At 47.8% G+C, this 23,785-nt stretch overlaps 1 protein-coding gene across 6 annotated transcripts in view; it reads left to right on the top strand.

The window, feature by feature from the left end:
* Positions 1–23,785, top strand: part of LOC119149024 (limbic system associated membrane protein) — a 1,019,865-nt gene that overhangs the window by 891,651 nt on the left and 104,429 nt on the right. For all 6 annotated transcript variants that reach the window (XM_037389846.1, XM_037389847.1, XM_037389844.1 and 3 more), the window contains one exon: positions 9,918–10,043. In XM_037389846.1, coding sequence (XP_037245743.1) covers positions 9,918–10,043 — 126 coding nt within the window. The remainder of the gene's footprint in view (positions 1–9,917; positions 10,044–23,785) is intronic.

Here is a 23,785-nt window from a genome sequence, read left to right as displayed (position 1 = left end):
GGTTCCAATGTGTAAGGAAGAAAAGCCTGCTAATGAAGGATGTTTTACATGTACCACGTGTGTTTGATTTGAGAGGCTTTTGACTGAGAAGCTGTCTGGCTCAGCTGAAACGGAGCCAGGTCCTTGGGGATGTGGGTGTGCACAAGTCAGGGCATTGTCATCACTGCCCTGTGGCTTATCGCAGAGGCTGTGGGATCAGCCATGGGCAGCCAAAGGAATCTGAGAGCAGGACTGGGAGAAAGCTGCCTTTTCTTTTCAGCCTGTATATGGATGTCCATCGCGTGGTTCATGAAGTTTGTTCTGTTGATTGTATCGTCTGTCCCTAATGAGCTGAACATAAGTGATGGCCCAAGATCTGAAAGCAAACAGAAAAACTAACAAAAACTTCAGCTCCGTTTCTTCTGCATGTAAAGCTATGATGGATAATAGAATCTTCATCCAGAATGGGGCGTTAGCTGAAATGAACTTCCTCCCCTGCTTGCCTAATCAGGAAAATCCCAGTCATCTTCCTAACATATAGAGAGCCTCTCTGAACCTGTACCTCTTGCCCTGGCATAGGCTTTTTTTCTGTGCTTTCTTCTCATAACTGTCCAGTGCTCCCTAGTCTACTTCTCAAAGAAGGAGTTAACAGGAAGGACTGCTGGGACTCAGCTAAAAACACATAATCTTGCTTTTTGCTCTGAACTGCCTAATAAAGCCTCCCTGTTCTGGCTGCGATGCTTCCTTGAAGCCATCACCCATTCTTGTTGTATAAGAATTTGTCCAAAGGCCGTTAACATCAGAGGAGGAGCTCCCTGGGCTCTGAACCAAGCCCTAGAAAGGCTGCATAATAGGACTCAGCTGCATATCATGTACATCCAACGTGCTTAAGGTTTCTATGAAAAAGTTTTTCTTAACAAAATCCTTAGAGATGTCTTTGGAGGACCTAGACAGTAAGGACAACTTTTCTCACAGAATTTCTCTTCCGGTTTGGCTGATTATATCTGCAGGAGGAAAAAAAAATAATTGTATTGTTTCAGTCCCATAAGTGAATACTTCCCCCATTTGAAAAATGGTTTAAGGGAATATTTGAGCACACTTGAAACAAAGACTAGAACTGTGTACATCTGCAGTCCTTAAAGTGTTTGGGATTAGGCGTTATTCCAAGGGTTAATCCCTGGGGATTAGCATGGCAAGCACTTCTGTTGTTGTTTACACGTGTCTGGTGAAGGAGCTGTGTTTCCACAGCAGGACTCTCTAGCAGGTTTAGCCATAAAGCTCTTGCAGTCAGTTTTACAAGTGGAAAGAACCGGAGCAACAAGAATGGCAAATGCACAGAGCTGTCCTTAAAAGAGATGAACCGCAGATAAGTGGTTCACTGCAGTCCCCGCATAAATTTGATATGTTAATAGAAAAGAAAAAAGATGTTTTGTGGCAAAGAACCTATACTTCATATCCAGAGATCCAAATCTGGCGGTAAGGGGATATCAGACATACGCCTGGCTTGGGCTTTGTGCTTTCCTTTACACGCTGGGCACGGGACTGAGCACTTGTCCTCCTGGGCTGCATGAGAACCCACAAACATGGATTGGTGATCTTGTGCCTGGAGAAAGGGGGGGACACACCGAAAAGGCAGGTGTGGGCGAAATGCTGTCAGCACGGGGCCAAGGCTGGGGCTCAGGCTTGGAGCTGAAACTGCTTTAGGGGGAAAGGCTGGCGTCGGGGGTTAAAGCTGAGATGCTGCCTAGGAGCAGGAGTGAGATTGCTTTTATCCCTGTCCCACAAGGTCACCTGAGCGCACTGAAAGCCAAGGCTGGCTTGAGAACTTAAACTACTCAGTTCTCTCTGTTCCTCTCTTGGTCAGGAAGTGAAATAACTTCTCTCCTGAAAATTTCATGGCGACAAGTTTTTTTAAAAAAATCAAACCAGTGGGAATATGTTTAAGCAATAGAGGCCAGATCTGTTCTGACTTTTCCAACAGTTCATGAACAGGACAGACCAACAGATTTACACTCCATGCTGCTCTCTGCTACGAAACAATGTACTGGAAGAGTTCCCCATGCAATTTTATGTGGAAAAATAGTCCAGACACTTAACTGTCTATTGGGTGAGGCAGAGCCTTCCTTTGGACAAAACGGTTTGGCTTGTCAGCTCTTCCTCTCAAAGGCGGCGAGCTCTGAGACACTACCCAGCTCAGCAAACTGGGAGGGCTTTCCACATGGCTTTGATTTACAGCATCCTGCCCGATCCTGTGCTCCCAGTCAGCGCGAGACGTGCAGTCCCCATCTGGATGGAAGTAATTTCCTGCGCGGCGTCTCCGTGGGCGAGGCTCAGCTGCACGATGGGGGAAGCCTGCCAAGATGCAAGGGCCAAGCCAGCAGCCCCCGTACCTCCTGCAGCCCCTGCGCCTCCTGCAGCCCCACCTCTCCTGGCATCAGCAGTGATCTGCCACATGCCTGGGTTGGGAAGGGCAGGTCTCAAGTGGTTTCCATGCTCTGACTGGGATAGACCCTTCCCTAAAGGCCACTGGGGATGGATGGATGTGGCAAGGCACCCGCTTTCAGACAATAGAAAGAAGCGATTTTTACACCTTGTAAAAACACTGTAGTGTATTTTGAGAGGTTTTTGGTTCCCAGGGGATTAACAAACAAAACCAAGCCTTCAGTGTTTGCCCCTACTTCACCAGAAGCTTTAATGCCAGGAAAGGCACTGGCAGGGTGAAAGAAGCCTAGCAGAGCAGGAGGTCAGAAGGATGTTTCGGAGTCTACTCTCTTTAACTTCAAACCGTAAAAAACACGTCTTGGGTCTCATGTTGCATTTTGCCTGTAAAGTGCTTCAGAAACATTAGCATGCCGCATCCCAAAGGGTGTCTGGCTTTTACTTCCCAGCCCTCAGCTTGCTCCCTTTGCGGACCTAAGCAGCAACAAGCTGTTTCTTGTTACGGTTGTAAAGAGCTGTGATTAGCCTGCTGCACACATAAGAGGGAAATTAAACCATTTAGTTGTGTTTAGCAGCTCAGCCCCTTCTTCAGGTCCTCTCTCCCCACTAAACACTTTAACTAAACAATGACTAATGAGGCCAATTTGCTGTCAATTAATTGCCCCAGGAAAGGACCCCTAATTGTGTTGATCAAGGTGGCAACTCTAAAGCATTCAAGGGCCATATGATGGTCAGCATCCCCCCTACCTCTGCCTTGGGGCTTATTAGCATCTTTGCGTTTGTTGCAAAGTGCTGTTAATTGGGAGCTGGGGACAAGGAAATGAGAACTCTCGAGGCTAATTGATAGGCACCTGCGGAGGGCTTTAGTGCCTGCAAAGTTCCTTTGACTTTGGAGAGAAGTCCTGATGTTTTCTTTTTGCCCTGAAAGCAGGGGCTCCTGTGGATTAGTGGGTGGGAGTCTTAATTTTCTCCAGCAGATGGGGGTCCTACTTGCCAATAGAGGGGAAGGTAAATAGGCTGGAGGAAGCAACTAACTAATGAGGATATATGGAAGGGGTTGTGGTGACTTTCTTTATTTGTATCCAAGGTGCCCTTCTTGGGGCAAGCCGTTAGAGCACTTAAATGAAGTTTATGGGCTTTCTTAGGAATTTTCAGTACTGTTTGCCTCTGCGTCTTGGAGGGATTAAATAGCTTTTGCTGCATTGTACGTCTGTAGACTGGGAGTAAGAGTTCTATTATTTCTTTAATGTATTTTGTGACTTATTGACAAAATACCTGACTGTTAAGCAGACTTGTAATTTCAGATTGGGAAGTAGCTGCCCCACAGTGTAAGACTGTATCTAATGGTCCTAAGCAAAGCTCCGTTTGCCCAAAGGGAGCAGTCAGACCATCTGACTGTGACCCTCATGTGAGTGTGTTTACAGGGCTCAGAGCCACCTTCCAACTCTGTCTCCACATCCCTCTGTTCACATTTTTCATCCCGACAATTCAAGTTCCTAGTCCCGTGCTTCCTGCCCTTGTCTCACAACCCTACCCTCCTCCTCCTGGTGTGAATCACTATGACAGCAGAGTGCAACCCGTGCAGGAGCCAGACACCACCACGCTTCTGCTAAGCAGTGGCTCCTATTCCTGCTACTTTGTGCCTGTGCTGTGTGTGGATGCTCTGATCAAAAGGCAGGTGTTTGAACTGTTCGGGAGCTGTAGCACGGCCAGTTCCAGTACAAAGACAGGAGAAGACCTCTAGAAGCATTGCTGGTTATAACCTTCAGCAAGGGTGGCCTTGATGCTTTCTCGTTCCATCCTCTGTGGCACTCCTGGAAAGGAGCTGCCTTCCTGGATGTTACCTCGCACCTCTTAGCCACTGGGCTGACTCATGTACTGGGAGATTAGGGGTGTAGCACCACCGTTTGCCTGCTTCCACAGCCCTGAATGATAAAGCCGATCCAGCCTGCCTACACGATCCCAAGTAATATCTCAGGAGGAGTGTTGAGCTCTGAAGGGGTTTGGTCATAAAAGGCAAGGATAACAACAGCAGATGTTTGTGTGTTCTCTTGTTTGTGGTTTTCTTGCTGCCTCCTGCATGCAGCCCCTGGTTTGTAATAACTGCTGTAGTGGGTGTTTTTGAGACATGGTAATGTTTTGTGGAAACAAATCACTTGCTTTCATCTCGAGAGCAACAGTGATTGCGCTGGGGGAGTGTGCTCTATTTTTCATGTCTCAGTCTTTCTTATTATTTAAATTAATGTGAGTTGCAGTTGTCATGAAAGTGAAGGATTGACGGCAATTAACTAGAACAGGCTTGGTGCAAGCAGGTTCTGTGCAAGCCTGTCCTACCTAGCTCTGTCACTGTGTCTTGCCTGGGACTTGAATTCCTGCACCACCTCTGCCTTTGCACCCCTGATGTTCTGCAGCTCCCCCTCCTTCCAGCTCTCCCAGCCCAGGGCACCCTACAGCATCTCTGCCCTTGTTCTGCTCCTGCCCATGCGAGCTGCTCAAGGAGAATGGGTACTGGTTACTCTGTGGTTTGTTATTTGCTGTCAGTGACATGCAAGATGAGATGCTGAGCTGGCATCAGGCTTGTCCTGTAGATGTGAAATGTAGAAGAAAGAAATACTTGAGTTCCAAGCCATTCTTCTCTGAGCTCATTTCCATCTCTCCAGAACCTCTCCGTGGCGTGGGTAGGGCATCCTACCACTCTGGGGACGGAGCAGTGGGGTGCTACACTGCGCTCCCTTTTATGCCGGTCTCTGCTCCCCACCCTGTCCACGGGGATCCTAAGCACTGGCGAATGGACACCCCTGTCACATTTAAACTGAAAGGAAGGAAAAAATCTGGCCATTTTATCTTTTTCAGCAGTACCAGAGAGGCTGGCAGTGTTTTCCCGTTGGCCCTGGAGCCAGAAGTGTCCAGGAGCAGCCTGGTCCCCCCTGGAGGGACAAGTTGTTAGGCAGAATATGAAAATGCCTGAAAGTGCTGTTTAACTGTAGTGCTTCCCCTGCGGTGGGTCCGCAGGCTGTGGTTTTGCCTGTGCTAATGGTTCGGAGAGCCCGGACACGGGAGAGTTCTCCAGCTGAGGTCAACAAGAGGCGGCTGGGTGAAAGAAGGCTGTGACACCCACAAGATCCTGGTCCCGGGAGGTTTTATTCTCAGCAGTCCTTCTTCCAGCCGTCTGGGAACTGTGAAAACGTAGCACAATCCACAATGGGCAAAAATAATAAGGTCAAAGCTTTTCATTTTAAGACTGTCCTAAAAAGGTGTGTGCAAAGTAATGACAAGTGCCAAGGAGGCAATGCTAACTGTTGCTGGTGCTGACAGTTTTGGCATTTTAACATGCTGGCTTGACACCCTGAAAATTAAAAGTCTCTGACTTTTTATCTGAGTGAAATTAATGTCCACTAAGATCCAGTCATTTTTAATGCTAGCTGGCTTTGGAGCCTAAGCAGACAAAGCAAACCAAATGTTACGTTCACGGGGAAATTATTTCCTGCCCTGTTCCCCCTCCTCTCAGCCTTTCCTTGCCCTCTGACTAGGGTGGCAGCTGAAAGGAACCAGCCATTATACTCCTGACATGATTTCAGCTTTGGATGCCCTTTTCTGCCTCGTCTGAAAAAGCGGTAAGCCTGATATGACCATCTGGACACATGCTCCTCCTCTTGGGCATTTGGTTGGCATGGTCAGATCTGTTTGTATTTGCTGATTTTACTTGATCCTTTGCAAACTAAAATGACTTGACGGCACTGGGAAGTGGCAGGGTACACATGTCCTAACTGCAACTCTGCTGCTCATGCCCCGTAGCAGCTTTCTCCGCTCTCTCCTCAACCATTCTGGCTGGCATTGCACCATTCTACCAAGAGCTCAGACTGCTCTGCACTTATTTGAGCTTGAACTTAGTTCTGCTTGGTTTGTGGCGTGGCTTTTTTCCCTGACGTAAATGTTAACTCCTTGAGGTTAAGATAAAATCCCCAAAATGTGGTCTAGCCACTGGTTTTGCTCCTGGGGTGTGCTTACCCATGTTCACCAGCACACCATGGAGAATCTGTGCCGAGGACACTCTGAGGTCACCATCGCCGTGTCCCCTGATGGAGCAGCCTGGACATAACTCTTGCACATATAGCCTCCGCGGTTCTTTCCTCCTCTGTCCTCCCCAGTGCGTGGTGGTCTCAGATCTGAAACACGGTACGTACTACAGGTAGCCGTGCTGCTACAGGACTGAGGCGGCCTTCCAAGTTGCTTTGTTCCCTGTAGTAGGAGTAGCGGTTTTGATTTCTGCACCAGAACTTCCAGGGCTTTCCCAGCCTGCAGCTCTGCTGGCTGGAGCGATGGGTCTGTCTGTCCTAGACTGTGAGACGTGGGGCTCCTCTCATCCAGTAGGACAGAAAGGAGAAGGAGAAAGTGCTTCGCTTACTTCCCAGGATCGCTGTGTGATTGCTGTTTTGTACGGCCAGGCATTGGCTGTGCAGAATGGGGGTGTGATACGGGGGGGGGGAGGCACAAAATGGGCAGTGAAGCTCTCATGTACCCCTCAATACGGTGGGATCAAATTCTTTGACAACATCAGCGTTCTCCAGCAATGTTTATTTTTGTTCTGTTGTGTTGTTTCCTACCTCTTCCTACATGTGCAGACACACTTGCGATGGCTCATGATGCGTCACCGGCGTAAAATGTACCAGGGCTTGTGTTTGTGAGGAGATTTTGCTTTGAGAGGAAGAGGCTGATTTTCTGCTGTGCTTTGCTTTACCTACTATTGTGCTGCTAGGGAGATGTGCCTACTCTGAAATTCCTTCTCCCCAGGGATGGGAATCCTGGAGCAGTCAGTTTTTCCCCCAACATGCTTTGATCTGGTTGCTTCACCATGAGCGGATCAGCTGTCAGTTCTAGCTCTTGTGCAGCAAACCAGCTTCCAAGGTCCCTTCTCCTTTCTTCCTGGTGCCTGTTAGAGCAGGTTGCTGAGGGCCTCATCCAGGCAAATGTTGCGTATCTCCAGGGATGGAGTTTCCACCACCTCTCTGGGGAACCTGTTCCTGGTTTTGACCTCCCCAAAGTAAAAGCTTTTTTCTAATTTTGAGTCAGAATTTTCCCCACATTGCAGCTTGTGTCTGCTGCTTTTCCCTGGTCATTGCACGCCTCTGAGGAAAGCCTGCCTCTGTCTTCTATGCACCTTCTCACTAGCTATTTGTAGAAGGCAATAACGATCTCTCCTCAGCCTTCTCTTCTTCAGGCTGAACAGACCCAGCTCTCTTAGGTCCTCCTGGTACGTCATGGTCACATGCTGTAGCCCTCTGACCATCTTGGGAGCCCTCCAGTCGACTTGCTCCAGTATGTCAATGGCCTTGTACTGGGGAGCCCAAAACTGGTGTCGTGCTTCAGGTGCTAACAACCACCATATAAAGGGACATAATCACTTCCCTCCACTTGTGGGGCTGCACTCCTGCTGGTACAACACGGGATGCTTGGTCTTTGCTGCAAGGGCTTACTGCTAAGTCATGCTGAACCTGCTGGACCCCTGCATCTCCTGGACCGCTTGAGCCCAGTACTTTCACCTTCCCAGCAACAATCAGAGTGGTTGAAGTCCCTCACCAGGGACTGTGATTGTGAGGCTTCTTCCATCTCTCTAAAGCAGTCTTTGTCCACTGCCTCTTCTTAAAGGCTTGGTAGCAGATACCGCCCAACAGGGGTGACACTGTGATATCCTCTGGTCCTTATGCCTAAGCTCCCAGTGAGTTCACCGCCCAGAGCTGGGTGCACTCCAGCCACTCCTCTGCAGAGAGTGCACCTCATCTCCTTGCCTTTCCAGCCTGTCTCCATCCTGCACGGCACTGCCGGGCCTGAGAGCTGTCCCACCACAGCTCTGTCTTCTCAATGCATTTATAGCACTGCAAATCTGCACGAACATCCTATCTTTTCACCCTGATACTTGCATTGGTGCAACAGGCATTTGAGATGGGCCCCCAGGGATCCTGCTTCCACAAGGGGAGTGCAAAAGCCTTCCCTGTTCTGTTGGCCCCCAGCTGCTTCCTCGCTGCCCTCTGTGCTGCCACTTCTTCCCAGATTGTGGCAACGCTTCCCCGGTGTGCCCAGTTTAAATTCCTCCTTGCCTGGCTGAGTGAGCCTGTCAGGAGAGATGTCTGCCTCACTTCATCCCACAGGTCCCGTTCCTGCTTGGGATCCCCTGTCCTTCCAAGGGGGTCCCGTGGTCATAGATGCTGAAGCATTGCCTATGTGTTTGGGCCCTACAGAGAGGGGCTAATGAGCTGTAGGTTGTAAACAATATTCCAACGAATCCAGCAACACAGCTGGAAGTGGTGAGTTGCTTTCTTCAGGCTTCATTGCCTTTCCCCACCTAGCTGGTAGGCTGCTTTGCCTCAAAACGACCATCAGCCACTCCTGCCAAAGAGGGGGAAGGCGAGGGGGGGGGGGCTGCTGTCTGTTTACTCTGTGGTAAGCAAAGCAGAAAATGATGTTGTTTCATTCCTCGCTACACACAAATTCAGAAGCTGAAAATATATTTTAAAAAAATAAATTAGAAGATTCCTTTTTAGTCAAACTCCCTCACCACCTCCAGGGTGTGAAGCATGGAAGCAAGACATGGGTGTGAGAGAGGAGAGACTGCAACAGCCTGGTCTTCTGGGTGGCCAATAATTGGCATCCTGCACACCTGGAAGTAGCTGTTCAGGTCCCAGCATGGTCACTTTGGTCCCATGACACAAACTCAGCTTGGAAGGTCTTTAAGGAGCCTGAATACCTGAGCTGCAGCTGGTGCTGTGACTCTTTAAAGACCCTGCCATGCTTTTGGTGCTGTGTCATGTGAGGCGCCGTCAGCCAGAAGCTGCCTACTGTGGGCAGCCCACGGGGATCCCTCTTGGCTGCAAGATGTTGCAGAAACCTTCCTGCTGTCACTGTGGTGCCTTCCCTCACCAAATTCACATTAGCCGCAGCGTGCATCCCCACTTCTCAACGGCAGCCACAACAGAAATAAGCTTAGCAGCGCTCCGATTCGATCCCCAGTGAGCGTTTGGTTACGTGGGCAGCAGAGCAGCTCCAGCATAGCATGGGCTCTGTCTGCCCCAGGGAAGCAGCGATAACCCATACACCCTCTGAGACAGTGCCTTGAGGCCCAGCACCCTGCAGGAGGAGGCAGAACTGTGGCTGGGACTGTTTGGAGTATTAGTTACCTGGGACAGTGCTTGGAGCCTGCCCACTCCTTCCGCGCAGCCTTGGAGCACTCGGGCAAGTTCTTAGGGGTTGTTTTATGAAGACCCCCAAACCTGTCTAAACACAAAGCATCGCAGTTGCAGCAAAGGCCGTTTCTACCTGCAGATCCTTAAAACAGCAATACATATTATTCTGACATAAATTCAGAAACCCAGGTCGCAATGAAGAGCGCAGCCTGTGAAAGGAGTCTGTGGCTACCCCTAGTTAATGGGTGGGTGGGTTAATGAGACACAGGCTGCCCTCCAGGAGTCTGGGTAACAAGGTCCAACTTTCTTTTGTCTTCACAGTTCCACCAAAGATCTCCAATATCTCCTCGGACATCACCGTGAATGAGGGCAGCAACGTGACCCTGGTTTGCATGGCAAATGGGCGTCCTGAGCCTGTCATCACCTGGAGGCACCTCACCCCAACAGGTAAGAGTCTCAACTGGAGTAAACTGTGCTGGTGATTTGTGAACTGTACAGTAGTTTCCTTCTCTTCCAACATTAATAGAAAATGTCCGTAGCAATACAGGCAGCTGTAAAAAAGTGGCAAGAATCTTAAATGTACTGTAAGCCTGTTTTGCAGTGATTTCCCAGGCATGATAACCAAGTTGTCCTAGAGAACAAATTAAATTACTTCAGTAGATGCTCTACAGAATTGGACCTGTTATTCTGCTGAGTTTTGGTCTTCATCTAGTTGTGCCCATCTCTGCTGCTGGTAATGCACAGCACAGTGGTAGAGACAAAACACTGCTGGTGCCAGAGAGAGGGGAAAGGATTTCTGGTTAGATATTACATAGAAGATGTTCGTTCTGTAAACCATGGAATTTGCCTTAAAAGCGAGAGGCAAGCAGTGGCACAGGTGATTTCATATTACTCTCCACTTTGGCAGACAGCCTTCCTGTGTCTTGTGAGGTGAGTAAAGAAGGCATGTGAGCTGCAAGATGAGTGAAGAGCAGAGCGCAGACGGAATAAAGGAGAACTCACCAGCTTTGTTCTGCTATCTAACTGTGCCTTACACACTCAGGGATGTGGCAAGCTTGGAAAGGAGTCCTTTCAGTAGTCAGACTCCATGGGGTTAGCAGCTTGGGTTGCAAGGAAACCTTCACCCCCTAAAGATTTATCAGTAAGACGGAAACAAGAAGTAGGTTTCTCTTGTATAATGTCCTTTGAGGAGAGAAGAACTCTTTACCTGATTTCTTTTGCTGTTAGATATTCTTTCATCTAATATGCATGAAGAAAGCATTGACTATATGTGAATAGTCTTCTGTGATACTTCCATATATACAAAGGGTTAAAGAGGGTTTGTGGCAGGCAGAGTACAAGCTTTCTGCATGTGCTACAGACGGCCAAGCTATCTACTGCAATTCAGCAGCCAGAAAAGGGCAGGACATTGCAGAAAGAAGGTTGGAGAGAGAGAAAGGTAGAGTGACACATTGGAACAGAGCTCAGTCCTAGGGCTGCATCCAGAAGCCCCTGGATTTGGGGCCCGTGGTTCAGATTGGGGTTACTCAGATTTCCTGTCTCATCCCTTCAGCCAAACCAAAGTCCTCCTGAGCATTCATGTATATGAAAGCCAGATATGCAGTTTGTGTTTCTGGCCCATTTATTGCAATACCAAAAGAAGGAAGACTGGGAAAGGCTGCCAGGAAGAGGTGGGAGCAGAGCTGATGAGGGGAACATACTCTGTGGTGTTATCTTCACTACCTGACTTTCCTCTTAAGCTATTTTCAGCATTAAGCAGCACTGTGCCATTTGCATATATAGGGAAGTAGAACCTGGGGTTTCTTAACCTTTAATCTGTATCTAGAACATTCTAGCTCTGGCATTTCTGCTCTTAAGCTTTTTCATCTCAAAGCTTCCATCTTACTGCTGCATCATCTTTCAGTCCTGCATCAAATTATTTCTTGTACTGAAGCAGGAGACACTCCCTAGCTATTCTGCCCAGCATTGTCCAAGGTGAGGGTGTTGCAACGATGCTGGCTTAAATCTTCATGAAAACTAAGGGCTGGTACACGAGGTGCATTGTTCAGAGCCGTAATAAGAAGATTCTTGTCCTGAATCATCACTTTGGCTGCACGTTTGTGCTTTGTGCTGTTTTTTCCAGTTGTACCACCTACTCTGTTGTATCAGACAAAGACTTCTTTTCTCCCTTTTACAAAGGCTCCTCAGAGCAAATCTTCATTCTGGCTATCCCCTCTGGTGAGCAACAGGACTGGGGAATCCCGTCCGTGCTATGATTCCAGGGGCAGTTTTCCAGCGTGCCCCTTCATGCTTTTTCTCGCGTGCTGTGTGTCTCAGAGGTGTTGCCTTGTTAGCATCCCTCAGCACCATCTCACTGACTCCCTTCCAATCCATCCTCAGTCCCCCCTCTACAGCGAAGCCTGCCAAGCACCCCCTTCCTAACTGACTAGAGCGAGGGATGAAGGGCAGGCGGTCCCCAGTCTGTCACCTCCATGTCTCACTGCTTGTTGTTCTCTCTCTTTTCCCCCATCTCAACCCATCTGCTATCTTTTATGGGTACAGAGGAACTGCTTTCACACAGACATCAGGTCTTTGAGCAGCATGTAACCCAATAAAGCACTTGTCCCAAAATGGGGGACAGAAGGGCTTCTTTTAAATGTTTTCCTTGAGGCTGACAGTTAATATAAATTCCAAATCTATTCCAGAGCCGCTGCAGTTAGAAACACGTCTTATCTTGGAATCTCCCTTTTCCAGAACTGTAAGGCATTTTGGCTCCATTTATGCTAGTTTTGAAGACATCTGCTATGTATCAAAGAGCTATTTTAGATCATTGTAAAAGTTCCTAAAATACATCTTTCTCCTTGGATTTTTTTTTTTTTTTTTTTTTTTTTTGTGTGGTTAAACTCGTGACTGCAGAACTGGAAGAATGAACGTTATTGAGCTTGTGTAGGAGGCTTTGAATGGACAGGTTGTGAAATTAAACCAGCATTGGGGGGCGAGAGGGCCATATTACTTTTTCTTTGTGTACTCTCCTCAAGGAGTTCATTAGTGAATTTGTCTGCTGCTTCTTTCACTCATTGACTTTGTCAATAGGGTTTGTTGGCTAATTACCTGAGTTAGGACCACAGAAATGATTTATTTCTTGTTGGCTGGGAAGTGGAAGATGCAAATGCAAGAGGAAAGCAGTGTTGCTACTTAGGCAAAGAAGGCAGGGATGCATGTGATAGTTCATTTAAATGCTGCTGGGCCTCGGGAGCGATTGTAGCCCACTCATCTGCCTATCTGGGAAGTTAAAAAAATTGCTTTACAAAATGCTATATTGCTTCCTTTGCTGGTCCTTCGGTGAGCAGCTGAACTAGGCATTTTTCTCGCATCAGCTCTAAGTCTCCAAGGCCTGAAGAGATCCATAGGAAAAAAAATCTCCTTACCCTGTGAGATAGCTAAAGCGTGGCTGTGGTGGTTGACTGTAGCGCTGACACCTGGGAGAAAGGCCAGTAAGGGGAAAAATAGTAATTCCAGTGGCAAATGACAATACAGATCAGCTTTAATTTACTGAAAGCAGGAATGCCATTCCTTGGGATGACGCAAGTCCTTGCTCTCCCATTCCTCTTCAGACGATTGACCGATTGCATTTAGACAGAGCAGGTGGAGAGGGTCAGCCGGACCCTTCCCTTCCTTATTGGACAGGCCGTTACGCTGAGGACGTTGGCAGCCTGCTCGGGCTGGTTGTGGGTAGCGTGATAGGCATTGCCTGGGAGCACAAAGAGCTCCGTCAGCCCTTCTCCTCCAGCCAGCAGAGCTGTCTTCTGGGACCACCGACCTGCAGCTTCCAGCAGCAGGCCAGCACCTCCCTGCTCCTATCCGATCACTTTCCTGTGATTCAGGACACAGCTGGGGGCTTATTAAGCTTGCTGTGCTCCATGACTTCTGCCATCCCAGTTTGTAATGGTAAGCCATGGAAAAGAGCGTAGCAGCCCTCTGAACTGGATTTGTCAGGAAACTGTGATTTGTTCAGGTGGAGTGGGGATGAGTATCAATGATTTCTGATGCAGACTACGTGAGTTAGCAGTTGTCAGCATTAAAAATATTTCACTTGGGGATGTGCTGCAGTCTCTCATCTTTTGAAAGGTACAAACCCCAGACTCTCCCCTCTGTGACTTCCTACAAAGAGTGGGTGTTACTCTATATTGCTTCTCCTTCATATTAACTCATAACTTACACAATCCGTGGCCCACAAAGGTATAGATTATTTTTTCCACACTGAACGCGGTCGCATCAAATTTCCAGTAATTGCACCACAGCCTGGACAGGGTCCCAGCCCAGGGCCACATACCGTTCATCACGCCGACACGTTCTGTGTGGGCTACCACAGGCAGCCTACCCATCTGTGGCTAGTTATGTTAGGAGGTGCTCTGTTTTTGCTGCACCATGCACCGAGATAACAACTAACAGAGCCAAGAAAAGAATCCAGTAAGATCGTTTAGACATGATAGGCAATGAGCTTTTCAGCTCATCTTAGTTTTAGTTCACGTCTTTCTTGACTTATGTTTATTCAGGCTAATGCGACTTCTCCCTCCTCATAAGCTGCTGAGATCGCAGTCCAGAGGCTTTATCATTTATCATTCCTCATCTCTCCATCTTATTCAGAGCCACGCTAGATGCCTGGTTGACTGAGGAAGAGCTTCCTGGGAAAAATAAAGATTCATGTATGTTCATATTCTTATTGATAAACTCCCTCTCAGCAGAAGCCCTAAATACGGGCCCCATGTGAACTGGCTTAGCAACAATATGAACACGGACAGTCGCATTACCAGAGGTTTCACTGCCCATCCTTTTGTCCTGGATGGGCAGACAAACACAGAAGGCAAAGGCAGCTCCTGTCCTGAGGAGCTTGTACTCAAGCTGACAGGAACAGTCCCATTCATGTTTCTGCTTCTTTCAACCACAAGGCTGAAACCTTCCTGAGGGCCTTGCTCATGGGTGCTGTGGTCAGGGCCATGGGGTTGGTACCCATGTGTGGTGGCAGCCTGAGAGGTGGTGGCAGGGGGACAAAGCACTATTGATCCCCGTGGGGCTCAGCTCAAGGTTGAACAATTGAGGCTTTTACTGGTTGTGCATAACCAGCTGAGGTGCAAACAATTCAGTTTTCCTAGAGCAGCTACAGAGCATGAAACCTGTGTAAAATCACCAGGTATCTCATCCCTGATCCAACTTCCCAGCCTCAGCCCAGCAAGGCCGTTTGATAAAGAATAGTCTGGATTCTCCTAAATTCCACCTGACAGTCGGAAGATACCCACTTTGGCTCAGAGAAGGAGCTTGGTTATTACAGTGGTAATCACAGCATAAAACCCAGTCTAGAGCAAAGCAGATAAGTATTGATTGCAACACCCAAGTTTCATGTCACAGCATAAAATGAAAGGAGATGGGAAGGCTTGTCAAATATGCCAGTCTGATTCTCCCTAGAGGGTGCTAGAAATTCTCATTGAGTCTTAGAGAATTTACCATAGCCTGGGAAGTTTAGAAGGGATAGAGAATACAGAAGAGTGCCTGCATGCTCTGTGTAATTGAGATGGTATACATATAATATGTTTATAAACAGCTGTAGAACTCATTGCCATGGAAAGTTATTTAAAGACGAGAACTTGGCAAGACTCAAACAGTTTGTGTGTTCCTGAGGATAATGTGAACAAATCTGGATATTCTTGTTATTCACAACAAAAATACTGAAAAGGATGTTAAACCTCATGCTTTGGGGCTCAGTTACTAGAGATCAGGATGAGACCTAAACTGAAAGAGACAGATGATCTCACACCCCTGCTCACTCGTATCTTCCCGCAGTGCATGCTGTTCTCCTCATGGGGCTGAACACTGAACGTGAGGGAAGCAGAGAGGTCTCTGGAAGCATGAGATCTAAGAAGGCCGTATGATTCACATGGACAACTTTGATCATTGTGTTCTCTGCTGGTTTGCTTCCCATTATGTCTAAGTCCAAAGCCTCATTACTGTGCTTTGTCTGGCACAGGAGAAGCCAGTTTATGCCCAAAGAAGATAACAAACAGAAAACCCTCAGCCAGAGTCACCACAAGTTGACCCTGTAGGCACTAGGTAGGTCACACCTAGTGAGAGGGAGATTTCCTGGTTATCTAAACCATTTGGATTTATCCTGCCTCTCTGCTGCACTCTTAAAACCTCAGTAGAAGAGTCGTGAAGAGGAGTATTGTTTGAGGTGGGGTGGGGGTTTTTTGTTTGGGTTTTGTGTTTTCTTTTGTTGCGTTACTGTGCCAGCTCTTCTCATGTCACAACCTTCCCACCCTCTACCTACCTTTGCCTGATGAGGAAATTTAAGATTTACAAGGTACTTGTTTGACCCTGCATTTTAGGATGTTGGAGGCAACTGGTGATTTTTTTAACGAGGTTCCTTTTTCCTCCTTTTTTTCCCCCACCTTGCATCCTCAAAATACTCTCTGGCAAAAAAATGTGGCCTCATCTTCCACCTTTCACTTTGCCTCTTATACTCTCCCAGTTTGTTTTAGGACCCTTTTCTGTTGATGTCTCTTTCTCTTTTAGTCTAGTCTTCATCTTATCGAACATTATAGGTAAAAATAAAGAAAAGGATGCTGGCTCACAAAAAGCCTGGGAAACAAGCCAAAGTTTCAACTTCTTCAGGGTTTCTCCAGAAGGCATCCTAAGTTGTTTAAACCTCTCTTTGCTTCCCATTTCTCCTGGCTCCATATTTTTCACTTTTTTAGAAGTCCCTCTTCTTAGTGCATAGCTCACAAGCAGGAGTGCCCCTGCCCCCTTCCTCATCTATAATAAATTTAAATCCTGAATGTGCTGTCTGCCCAGCACACTGGAGGGCTTTGATTGTTCCTTCTGTGCCCAGAGACACTGAACACTGTGCAGAGATCCCTCCTGTTGCAGCCGAGCCCCTTTTGATTGCTGTGGTCTGCGATGCTGTTTCAGTACAAACACTGATGCTGCATGAAACACTCATTTTCTTAACAGCTTCGATTTCTCTCTGCTGCCCCATGGCAGAGAGGGAGAGCAAAGCCATGCGAGTATTTTGGTATTCTGGGAAATAGGTAAACAAGGCTGCTGTGAGGAAGGAGTTTGCCCTGCTGCCTCCAGCACTGGTTGGAGGGGAACATCTGGAGTCTTCTGGTCAGTGCTTGGCTGCTCCACCTCTGGCAAGATTTTCTGTGATGCTGCTGACAAGATGTGGCAGTTGTGTACCAAGTCGGTGGTCTTCCTGCCAGCTAGAAATGCCACTCTTTGCAGCAAGCTGGAGTCTAGTAGAGTTGCCTCCATTTTTCCTTCTCCCAGATGGTAGCACTTGTGGCTGGACATGGTGTTAGTGTCTTTTCTATGGCATTTTAAAGGTTGAGCTGGTTTGTGTCCATATGAAAACTTCCATCCACCTACAGAGGAGCAGCTGTTTCTAGTTCACTGCATGCTGCAATGTTGCTGTCTGTGCAGTGCGGTGCAGTCGTTACCTCTGCCCTCCAGGCTAGGGCTTCTCAGTGGGGACGTTCCTGTTTAGTAGGGACATTCAGCAATAACAAGCTTCTTTCTCTCCTCTCCTTCCATGAGCTAGTCTTGAAGGATCCCAGAGGGCTGGAGATGGGAGCGAGAACTGGGCACCCCAGAAGATGAGAATTCAAAATTTTCCATGTTTAATGTTGACAGGAAAAGGAATCGCCATACAGTACCATAAGTAGGATCTCAGCAAGCAGGCTGATGAACCTTACCAGATTCTCCACCATTCCCACCAGCACAAATCCATTGAAATCAAGGGACTTTTCTGTCATGACTAGGATGAAAAGAGGAGAGGTCAGCTGCCTGCCCTGCCTACCATGATAGATGCTGTCCATTTTGCCCTCCTTCCTACCAGCCTTGTGCTCCCAACCTGCGATCAAGCACTCTTGTATCCAACCTATATGTAGTCAACTACAGAAAAACAAATTGTCTGGCGAGAATGTTAATGAGTGCAAGACACTGAGGCGTGTGTGTTATCGTGTCTCCCTCTAGTGATCTGAACTCACAAGTCTGCTTTGGGTCTCTTGTGCTTGGAGTTACTCCTTTGGTGGCAGAGCTTCTCTGGGCTCACAGGGGCAAAGGGCTGGTCCTTTAGGACTGGGTCCCATTTCCCCTGCCATCTGGAGGTCATATTCCCCACTGGCAGCTCCATGTTTACAGCTGTAGTTCGCATCTGAAAATGTAAATGTGCTTGTAAAGATACAGAAAGGTTGAGTGTGAATTAAAGAGAGAAAAAAATTCATAGCATTTAAATTTAATACTTTCAATTCAAACATCCTTAAGAAAGCTATCCTTAGGAAGAAAACGGAGAGGCTGATTTTTCCCCCCCTTTGTAGCTGTAATCTATAAATACTTTCACTTTAGGCAAGCATATTTCTCACTGTCTTCACAGTAGGAGAGAGATGCACTAATAAAAGGGGAAAGTTAAGGTAGTAGCTTATAGCTGTTCCCTGCATATCTTTTTTTCATTTAGAGAGAGAGACTTCACCATTTTTGTTATTATGCGTATTAAAGTGGCTTCAACCGATTGCAATGACTTCACTGACTTCAGTACCCGATATATTCCGCACTGGAGCCAGAACTACTGTCTCCCCTTGTCTAAGGACCCCAGTGAGCATGGATGACAGCACCTACTGCGGCACACTGGTCCTGCCAGGACAGTGATGTCTGGAGGGAGTTTTCTGCACAGCCCCCAAAGCCTTCACCCCTTCTGGCTTCTCCCACACGATCATCTGGCTGCCTTTTGCCTCTGCCTCCACCCCCACGCCAATCCCACCGATGAAGCCACTTGGCTTATATATTTCCCAGCTCTAGTGACAGCTGGAAAATAGTGAGAGAGAACAAGGGTGCAGGGAGAAGCAAGACTATTTGCAAGAACCTCCTGTACAGAGATAGGCCTAGGGCAAAGAACAAGTCAGTTTTGGGGGGAAGACATCCCAAACCTGCTTGCCGTGAGGACCGCAGCAAGGTCAGGTGTCACTCAGCCTCCTGCAGCGGGGAGCCTCTCTCCCAGGTCTGAATACAGCTGTAGTGGAAGTGGGAGTCTCCCAGCTGAAGACTGTGAGCTATTTTGGTAACGCAAGGCTGCAACAGGCCCAGGCGCTGTGAACACTTGTGCTCTTTTTCCTTCCTCAGCCTCCTTTGTAAGCATTTCAGAGATGTGGCTTCACAACACCCCTCCTTTTTCTGGATGAAGAAAAACATTAGAGACTGAAAACATGATGCAGGGTGTTGTGGTTTTTTGTTTGGTTTTTTTTTAAGAGGTCCATGTACAAAAGTGTTGTTCTTATTTCTTCTTCAGTTACTTCTTTCTAAACAGCAGCTGAAAAATATGCCTTTTCTCATGTACTCTGTATTTTTTCATGCACTGGCTGAACAAATCATCCTTTCTCGTAAACTCGCAGTGAGTGCCCACCGCAGTGTCACTGCAGCACGGGAGCAAAGCAGGCAGCAGCGAGGAGGCTGGGAGGGGGTGGTGGGTGCAGGCCCCCCCAGGGGAGCGAGAGCTGCCGTCTGATGCAGCCTTTGCAGTTCACGCCCCGTTTGGGGTGACTTGAGCCATTTGAAAGATGTGCATATCCTTGCCACAGGATCAGTGCGAGCTGCAAGCAAGGAAAGTGTGATGCAGGTAATGATGGCCTGGGAAAGGTGTTGATGGTGAGAGATTTCAGCCGCGTTGACTGAGGGCTGTGGCAGACTGGAAGGGTCATGGCATGAGGACAGGACCACATCCATGGCACACTGTACTGGGCAGCTCAGAGAGTCCACATCTTGTCCTGGCTTGTGTCCCAGGCAAGGCACCATGGAAATGAGCCAGCTGCAAGTCTGGGGTAGGCAGAGGGAAGAGCAATGCAGCCTCTCAGGGGGTCCCTAGGTTCCTCTTGGGGGTGCCTGCGGGTCACTGCCCTGTTGTATGGGCCTGGTTGAGGGCAGGGTCATCTTCGTCCATGTGCCATAACGGTCAGCATACATTGTTGCCACCATCCTTACCTGCTGTGCAGCTTGTGGATCTGTGAAAGCCACACACGAGTATGCAGGTGCACACTGCCCTATGCATTATTTGTGAGCATTTTGCTGTGTGTTCATTTGTATGTTCACCATGCTGCTGTCTGTGCGTGCATTTTGCTGCACAGGTAAGCTTTTTGACGTTTACCAGCCTTATCCAGCAACCTCAAAGGTTTGCATTTCCTTAATGGTAGAAATGTGCAACGTAGCAGTTTCACAATGAAAATTTTAACCATAAAAAATAAAAGTAGAGGAGAAGACAGTATCCTGAGTGATACTGTACCTGCCGTCCTTTGGTTGTGCAGCATGTCCAAAGCCTGTCTGTACCGCCTGAACTGCAGCTGCATGAAGGGGACAGAGAATAAGTATTTGTAGTGTCAATCATAGTAAGAGACAAAATTTCAGAAATTCCTTGAACTGGAGGAGCTCAGATCAGGCTCCAAACTTTGCAACTTCAGCCTGTCTCTGACACGTCCACTTATATCTCCTGCATTTATCTCTGCTGTACTTGGGCATATTCCAAGCAGATAAATAATTGGTTCCTGCTTCTGTCTCCCCTTCTCCCCAAGGGACTTAAAGTTAATTTGTGCTGACTGTTAGTCTTTGAGTATGTGGTGGGTTGACCTTGGCTGGCTGCCAGGTGCCCACCAAGCCACTCTATCACTCCCCTGCTCAGCAGGACAGGGAGGGGAGAAAATAAGGTGGAAGAAATCTCATGGGTCAAGATAAAGGCAATTTAATAAAGCAAAAGCAAAGGTCATGTGTGAAAGCAAAGGAAAACAAAAGATTTATTCTCTGCTTCCCATCAGCAGGTGACGTCCAGCTACTTCCTGGGAAGCAGGACTTTGGTACACATAGCAGTTGCTCCAGAAGACAAACAACGTAATAATGAATGACCCCCCTGCCCCCCTTTCTCTTTGCTTTTATTGCTGAGCAGATGTCACATGGTATGGAATATCCCTTTGGTCAGTTTGGGTCAGCTGTCCTAGCGATGTCCCCTCCCATGATCTTGCCCACCCCCAGCCTACTGATGAGGAGGGGATGGAGAGACAGCCGTGATGCTGTGCAAGCGCTGAATAGTAAAAGTAGCTAAAATACTGGTGTGTTACCTACACCTTTCTAGGTACGAATACACAGTGCAGCACTGTGAGTGCTGCTGTGGGGAAAATTAACTCCATCTCAGCCAGACCCAATACAGGATAGAGCCTCCTGGTGCGAAAGGAAGTCAGGGCATGCACAGGTAGAGGTGCTCCTTGCACTGTGCAATTGTAAATGGCCCCCTTTCCTGCAGGGAGATCTGCAACCACTTGACTGCTGTGAGGAGGATTCCTCGTAGCTCTTGGGAGCTTTCCAGGGGGCAGCACAGGTGGATATGGGAAGCCCATGCTCCCTAGATGTTCCTTCAGCCAGCCCCAGCTCAGAAGCCTGAAGCTGCTTGTACCATAGTTTGGGTGAAATACAGCCCTGTGGAGAGGCGAGTCAGCCCATGTGAGAGGCTGGTTGTGCCTCAGGGAATGCCGGGGGGGTCTTGGAGCCCATGCACAGAGCAGCATCTGTAAGGGACTTGGGGACAAAGAAAAGTCACATTTGCCATGCAGTCTCCTGTGTGAGACCCAGGGAAGATGAGGGAAGAAGACTGTTAACTCGAACAGACAAAAGTAATTAGAGGAGAAAAATAATAGATTAATGAGCAGCCAGTGTCAGGGGAACTTATTAATTATCAGTAGAGCATTTCCTTCAGTGTGCAGGCTGGCCGAGGGCATGCAAGATAGCAACCAAAACTTTAGTCCCGTTTAAGGAAGCTGCTAGGGAATTAGTGGCGCTCCGTGTCTGGAGGGCAATAGCAGAGGTTGAGTTAAATGCTTCCTTTGAGTCTCCTGTTACGTGTGGCTGGGGGGAGGGGGGGCGGATCTGGGAAATGCGAGATTGTATCTAACTGATGTTAATAATGGCTCAATAAAAATGCTCTGATAAGAACACATTAAAGTTGCACAGTTAAGCACCCACAAGCCAGGTAAGGTGAGATTTAAGGTTACAAATGCAACCTTAACTCTTCTCCTGCTGAGTGCACCTTAGCAGGCAGCCTCTAATTAAGGGGCATCAAGCTATTTCTCAAGTAATATATCATAACATTTGTTAATGCTCTTTTCAACTTTGGACAGGTGCACACAGTGACTTCTAATATTGTGGTTTTGTCTGCCTGTGCCTGGTGAAACAGAATCCATTTTAATTATGGCACTGAGAATACTGCATCAGTTGTGCTTGAACCAAACACGGTGGTTTAGACACAGGGTCCATTCAGACTGTCCAGATACAGGGCAACCTACCATCCGTTCTCTCAGGTCACCATTTCGTGTGTCAGAAAGCAGCAGGCATGGAAGATGTTGACATTAGCTGCAAGTAGTGTTGAATGCAGGGTTTTCCTTTCTAAGGACTGATTTTGACTCCTTTAGCTCAGCATACTGTGTTTTTAACCTAGTTGCATTACTGAAGCATTCAGACTGCTCACAGGGTGAGATGTTACTCTGTCCCATCAGACCATGCCACAAAATATGCCTTTCTTCTCTCATCCAGGAGGTAACTGCTCACATATCTTCCTTTTAGCACTCCTACATTTACAACGTGGAGTCTCATTGCATGTACAATAGCTGTGATATAATAGTAAAGAGGGAGAATATAAAGGGCAAATCGTTCTTGGGGAACATTACAGAAGTGAACAGATCCAATGAGTTTAAACCACACATTGTAGACCTGAGATCCTTCCTTGCTAGTAATGCTGAGTGGTTAGGCTGCCCACTGAACACGGAGTCCTTTCAGAGGAAGCCATCCGTTCTGCTGTGTAAGTCCTTGAGTAAAGCCTCTCCCCTTCCCCACATACCCTTGCTGCAGTAGATGTAGATTTCTCATAAGTCTCCATCCACGTATCGGCAAACACAACCTTGCAGCACCCTCTGCTATCCCACTGCTCGTCTTTGAAGCTACGTAGGGAGGCCTGCTTTGGTTGCATTTGAAGCAAATACTCAGCACTGTTGGACTGTGAGTGTCATCAGATCTGTGAGTTGAGTTGCAGACTTGCATGTGAGAGCATCTAAAGCAGTCAAGTTTCCCTGAGCTTTAGTTTTTGCATTGTGGATCGTTGTCCAAGGAACAGATCAGGTAGCAGGAATGGCAAAGGCAAGGGCAGCAGCTTTAGCAGCAGCCAGAGATCTGTAGATATTTTTAAAAGGTTTCCAAATGCGTATTCAGTTGTCCCCAGAAGAAACGGTCGTGTTGTGAGAGCTGTCCCTTAGAGGCAGGTGCGGGCTGGTCAGCAAGGAGCAGAAGGTTACACGTGAAAAGGAAAGGTCACATAACCCCTGGTGGCCCTGCAGGAGACAGGCACTGGCTGGCCACAGGGGAACAGGGCTGACGTGCAGGGTAGGAGAGAACAACCGCAAGGAGGGAAGGTAGAGAATTTCATAGAAAGCCCCCAGAACGGTGAAATATGCTGATTAATTTCCACAGACCTGCCTGGATCTGAAGTGAGCTAAAAATTTCTTCACTCCGAGACTTTGGGGATCACTGAGCAGAGTTTGTTTAAAAGAAATGAGCTTCATCTGAGAGGTTTTGCAACTTGTGCTAATGAGAGTCTGTCTGTCAAACTTAAGTGGCATCAAGTGACTCAGAACAAGGGCTCTTGGGCGTTAAATGGTTCCTACCAAATACCAAGCCCATTACCATGATTGGCTGTTGTAGCCCTCTAAACGGCAAAAGTGATTAAATTGGTCGTTATGAAACACTAAAGATGCATAATTATGAAAAATAAGGCTCAAGTAAGAGGAGATTTCATCTCACTCACTGCTTTGTATCTCAAGGAGGAATCAACGTAGAAATGTTTTAAAAGCAGCCAAGGGTTGCCCCTTGTCTGGTTTTCTCCTGACAGTCTGGGAATCAGGGCTGTGTTTGGAAGAGTGGGTGTTTCTCCAGCCCTGACATATCAGCTGGAGACTGAGCGTCCCAAGTCCCCCTCTCTGCATAAGATTGTGTTTCTCCCTCGTTGGGGAGGCTTTGGCTCCCTCCCTGCTATCCCTCATGCCTGTACTCAGGGCGAAGTCATCTTTTCTTGGTAATGTGCCACGGGATACACCTAACCCGTCTGGCTGCGTGGAGCGATAAGGTGTGAACGCGTT

The sequence above is a fragment of the Falco rusticolus genome, chromosome 5 (assembly GCF_015220075.1).
Source record: "Falco rusticolus isolate bFalRus1 chromosome 5, bFalRus1.pri, whole genome shotgun sequence".
Taxonomy (NCBI): Eukaryota; Metazoa; Chordata; class Aves; order Falconiformes; family Falconidae; genus Falco; species Falco rusticolus.
Note: the sequence above shows the minus strand (reverse complement) of the source record. Positions and strands in the feature narration are given on the sequence as shown.